Source organism: Sinocyclocheilus grahami, unplaced genomic scaffold, assembly GCF_001515645.1.
Source record: "Sinocyclocheilus grahami isolate Dianchi unplaced genomic scaffold, SAMN03320097.WGS_v1.1 scaffold15.1, whole genome shotgun sequence".
In the NCBI taxonomy this organism is placed as follows: Eukaryota; Metazoa; Chordata; class Actinopteri; order Cypriniformes; family Cyprinidae; genus Sinocyclocheilus; species Sinocyclocheilus grahami.
The window spans coordinates 3,229,709-3,234,742 of record NW_015505194.1 but is presented as its reverse complement, the minus strand read 5'-3'; the positions used below and the strand labels follow the sequence as shown (position 1 = coordinate 3,234,742).

The window sequence follows — 5,034 nt, the reverse complement described above, 5'->3', positions numbered from 1 at the left end:
TCATGTAAAACATGTATAGTATGAAGCATAACACGAACCATTACCTCCGTGTCATCTGGTCTGTGCTAGAATCTCTTGACAGCTCCTGTACACTTGAACCAAACAATTCAGCCGAGGCTTTGAACTCTGGCGGAAGAATGCAAAATGTTAATTTACAGACTGACATCCCAAAGATTCTTTTCATTTTGCTTTTGCAATAGAACAACAGCAGCTGCTTCTTACATTGAAAAGAGGGACAACACTGGCCACTGTCTCAGGATCTGCTGGGTCCTTGATCAGAATGCACAGATAGTATATAATGCTGTGCTGAGGTGGAAACATACAAGAGTGATTATTTTGGACCGTTTCTAGATCAAAATGTCCATCATGCACAAGAGTCACTGGAGAAAACGGCATGTTTACCATATAAACAGCCTCGTTGATGACAATGTCTTTCAGCTTGCTCATCTCAATGAAGATCGTGCTTTCTCGCCCAGATGCATAAGATGAAGACAGCTGGACACCGAGGGAGCCGATTATGAGAAGGGTCTCATGGTCCACCTTCACGAAGTGAATATGAATCATCATCCCAACCAAAGTGAGGATAATGGCACTCGACAGGACAGCCGTGTTCTAGACATTAAATAAGTCGTTATTAGAAGAATAAACTCATTTTAGTATTAGAAAGCTTACGAGTTCATATTCTTACAGTATAAAATGTTCTTACCTCGGTGAAGAAAAATACAGCATAAGCAAATAACCAAACGAAGCAGGTGTAGACCATCACCTTGCGCAAGGACAGTTTCGGCGAGGTGACTGTGAACTCTCGGCAGAAAGCAGAGTGAGTTTGGCAGTCTAAAGAAATCGAGTTGCCATTTATGTCTGTGAACTCTTCCTCGGCCATGTTGATCACCGTCAGACTCAGAACATTATATGAATAAGGATTTCGGATTAAATAGCTTTGCTTTGACGGTCACTTGACAACAAACAGCGGAATCTTCTTCGTATGGGGTATGGCGTTGGAACATTAATAGAAACGAAGTTTTCCGCCCCCTACTGGACTGGGGTGTGGAAAATGTAAGAATTCGCTCTAATTGACCATTTCAGGGTAGACAGGCCTATTATTTCATTTTCCGTGAATAAAAATGAGGCCCAGACAGTCAGTTCAGTGGGTTGTTGCTACTGTTGTGTACCTGGATGTCAGCCATTTATTTGAAATGCATGTTTAAAAAAATAAATATAATAATCAAATTAATGTATTGTGTAAAAAAAAAATTGATGGGATTTTTGTATATACAGGTTCTATACGGTCAAATTTTCACAACCATGTAAGACAGTAAAACGTTTAGAATGGTCTGCATGTCTGTCCTTCAGATCCTTGCTTTCATTAGTGAAAAATTAAATGTTGTCTGAATATGGTCCACACAATGATTTATGTTTACAAGTTATAAAGGTGACTTTTTAACAGCTTAATCTCTGTGAAAATTAACACAAGGGACTTTACACTTTATGCTACTTTTTTAAAAGAGTACAACATTCTTTAAAAGAATATATTTTGACGAATATAAGGGTGAACTAATTTGTACACTATTTACAATTAAATGAAAGTCTAAACTTTAAATCTAAAAATAAATAACAGTTACTTTTTTATCAAGTGCTTCACATGTGCTTTAATATGTTAGTCTACATATTAAGTGTACTTCTTTAAAGCACAACAAAAGATGAAAATAATTTAAAATGTACTTTAAAATTATTTTTACATTGCAAAGTGCACTTTAAGTTTAAGTGTTAAGAAACAAAAGTGTTCATTAACTTTATTTCATCTGCAAGCAGACTAGAGTTTTTTTTTTTTGTAAACATACTTTTAAGATTTGAAGTATGTTTAGTAGTCTGTCCCCTCGGTTCCCAAACATGTTCTTGTTTTTGAAATCATATAGCTGTTGACTACTCACCAGCCAAACTCTCCTATCACATCCTATAAGTAAATTTGGCTTGTGTGGAGAATGGACTCCGTTTCCCATCGGTCTTTGCGGCTGGTAACCTTCGACAGCCGCTCCAGTGAAAACAAGCCGATCAGCTGATTTGACCTGGCAACAACATTTACCCGAATCTACCGGGGAGGGGAATCATTTTACAAGCTGGTGGGGAAAAACAGTTATCTTGACATCAACCGGCTTATTAATTTGTGTTTAACAAAGGGTCGTTGTCGCGTGCGATGTTTCAGGGAATTCAGCAGCTTGCTTGATGAAAACTGCGGTGTGATTCTGGCTCGAAATCAGGTTGTTTTGTTCGGTCAAAGCTGTGTTGTTGGGTGAACATACTTTAAGGACAGTCTGTACGACACTAAACCGTTATTAATTCAGCTGCATTAGTCATATTTCTAACCCCCTAGTATTTGTAGTCTTTGAAATTTGAGGTGTTTTTACAGACACGTATGCTAAGCTCAGCTAGCTTGAGTACGTTAACGAAGCCCAGGACGATAACAACACCCGAATGTAGCTGTATTTTTTAGTGGTTACATGTGCCAATAAATACATGTCGGTGGTTGTTGCTTGTAGTTTGTAAGTTTAGACACTTTAGACCGCTTGATCACTTTAAAATCAACCAGAAAACTAGACAAGTCTGACCTAGTGCCAGTGCTATACGGGATGTCAACTGATCTATTTATAGTTCATATTGAATATTTGATTTTAAGCCAGTGTCATAATCGGACACATCACATTTTGAATTCCAATGAAATTCATGGCAGACGAGTAAGGTATTTTGTTTAAAATCTCAAATGCGTCATATTTGAGCCATTATATATCATCTGTCTTGCTGGTATCTGCTGTAGTTGGTTCAACTTTGAGGAATATTTAGTCAGTGTATTTAAAGAGGGATTTTAGTACTTTAAATTCGGTTCGCTACCTCGCTGTTATATTTAGACGTATAATGAACAGTCAGGGCTCGTCGGTGGAGAAGGGGGTGAAGATAACTGCATAATTAACACACTATATTTAAAATATAATTAGCTCTTGAATTATTAATGTCTTCTTCACAAAATGTAACATACCTCAGGTGTCATGACTTCCAAATGCTTGATTAATCTTTTATTTTCAATGCCAAAACACTGAATACTTTGTCAATGATTCCATCAGTCTATGACAAACAACAATGCAGATATTTCACTTATTAGTGTTTCAAATAAATCCAGCATCTAATAATTTAATTACATTCCAATAGTTTCAGATTATAATGAATGATAATATATTGAGAATCTTTGGTGTAACAGTACTATGAAGCTATAAAAATAAGTAATTGTGGTATGTTATTGTACCTGTTCTTCATCAAACACTGAGATACGTAGTTTGCACAGATTTTTCAGTGTGGGTGCATAACTCGGATGCTTGTGTAAAAACATTTTTTGTGATTTCACTGCACCAGATGTGAGGTCATGATGGAGTTTCTACAAAAGAAAAAAGTTGTTTTACAGCACAATATTACCATTTATCAATGTACTACATATGTTAATCTTGAAATTCTTATGTGTCATACAGCATGTATATGTGCCATTTTATTTAAAGGTTTTCATAACACTTACCAAAATTTCTTCATTATTCACAACTGTGTTGACCAAAAGCCCCTGTTTCAAAGCTGTGAGGGTGCTGTAAAGTAGACATATGCATTAAAAGTAGTTTTATGATATTTTGTTTGTTATAGTTCTGTTGCTAACCTTTGAAAAGAATATGGCTGTTCTTGATCACATCCAAGTAATTGTGTCTTTAGTAATTGTTTTAGGGTCTATGCCAGAGCAATCTGTGTGTAACCATTTGTTGCACAGGTCACACTGAAACCACTTCGTACGTTTGATGTGTGGATGCAGAGCTCTAAAAACATAAATATTGTTGTAATTTTAACAGCAGCAAAATTCAATTACACCAAAACTTGCATATGCCACAGTACTTACTTATCTGCTGTGTTTTGATAAATGCAGGCTTTTATGTCCTGGGCTATGCAGTTGTTGGTCTCTATTTCGCTTTCCTCTGTTTCTCCAATTGCAGTCGGAAAGTCCTGTCCAGCAGTACATGTGAATTGTAATATTCTCTTTTTGTCAAATTTGATTGAAACTCTAAATTCCTATTTCTCTTACTTCAGTTGTCATATCTTTCAACATGCTTGTGGCATGGTAAACACATAGGTGAACTAGCTGACATGTTTGAAGCACTTCAGATGACATTTTCATGTTTTTTGCTTCCATTTCTGCTGCCTTTAAAACAAAAAAGCATTGTTGTTCACAGCCCAAAACAACACATTTACATTGAAAACATTTTTATAGTGAAGTGAGAAATAAACTTTACAGTGCACACAAATACCCCAAAGTTCACACTGTTCTGGATTCCAAACAGTCCAGCCGTCCAGTGACCCATGTTTTTGGAAATTAAAACAGAGCTCACCCATCATGCATCTTTCACTTTTTCTATGTATTATTAATATAATGTTTTTAAAATAATTAATGTTTTTATAAAATACTTGGTAAAGATGAGAAATGTATTACCTTAGAATCTCCATGTCATTCCTTTTTATAGAATTGTAGATCCTCATTTAATCATAAATACGCACTTGTTTTGCAAGGGCATCAAAAACCTGTGAAATTATCCTCTGAAAAGTTACAGTCAGCATAAGACAGTGTTACAGCACTATAACCAGTTTCTTGCAGACATTACCCAGAGTATAAAGTGGTTTCCTAGTTCTGGTGTGTTACCCCCAACGATTCTTGGGAGCAGGATCTTTTGAGCATCCTACAGGGGAAATCATACGTCATACACATACACACACACACACACACAGATATATATATATATATATATATATATATATATATATATATATATTTTTACAGCACTATAACCAGTTTCTTGCAGACGTTACCCAGAGTATAAAGTGGTTTCCTAGTTCTGGTGTGTTACCCCCAACGATTCTTGGGAGCAGGATCTTTTGAGCATCCTACAGGGGAAATCATACGTCATACACATACACACACACACACACACAGATATATATATATATATATATATA

General features: G+C 36.0%; 1 protein-coding gene and 1 long non-coding RNA gene across 2 annotated transcripts in view; both read right to left on the bottom strand.

The window, feature by feature from the left end:
* pigh (phosphatidylinositol glycan anchor biosynthesis, class H) overlaps positions 1-1,418 on the bottom strand; it is a 4,831-nt gene extending 3,413 nt beyond the window's left edge. Inside the window, exons 1-4 of the mRNA XM_016294527.1 lie at positions 707-1,418; positions 403-612; positions 223-306; positions 45-126 (exon numbers count right to left, since the gene is read on the bottom strand). Coding sequence (XP_016150013.1) covers positions 52-126; positions 223-306; positions 403-612; positions 707-883 — 546 coding nt within the window. The 5' untranslated portion in view covers positions 884-1,418 and the 3' untranslated portion in view covers positions 45-51. The remainder of the gene's footprint in view (positions 1-44; positions 127-222; positions 307-402; positions 613-706) is intronic.
* A 1,619-nt stretch (positions 1,419-3,037) lies between these two features.
* On the bottom strand, positions 3,038-4,345 carry LOC107602879 (uncharacterized). The gene is made up of 6 exons (XR_001611076.1): positions 4,109-4,345; positions 3,926-4,029; positions 3,692-3,845; positions 3,560-3,623; positions 3,296-3,393; positions 3,038-3,117 (listed from the first exon to the last, which is right to left on the bottom strand). It is a non-coding gene; the product is annotated as an uncharacterized lncRNA (long non-coding RNA).
* Between the last annotated feature and the right edge of the window lie 689 nt (positions 4,346-5,034).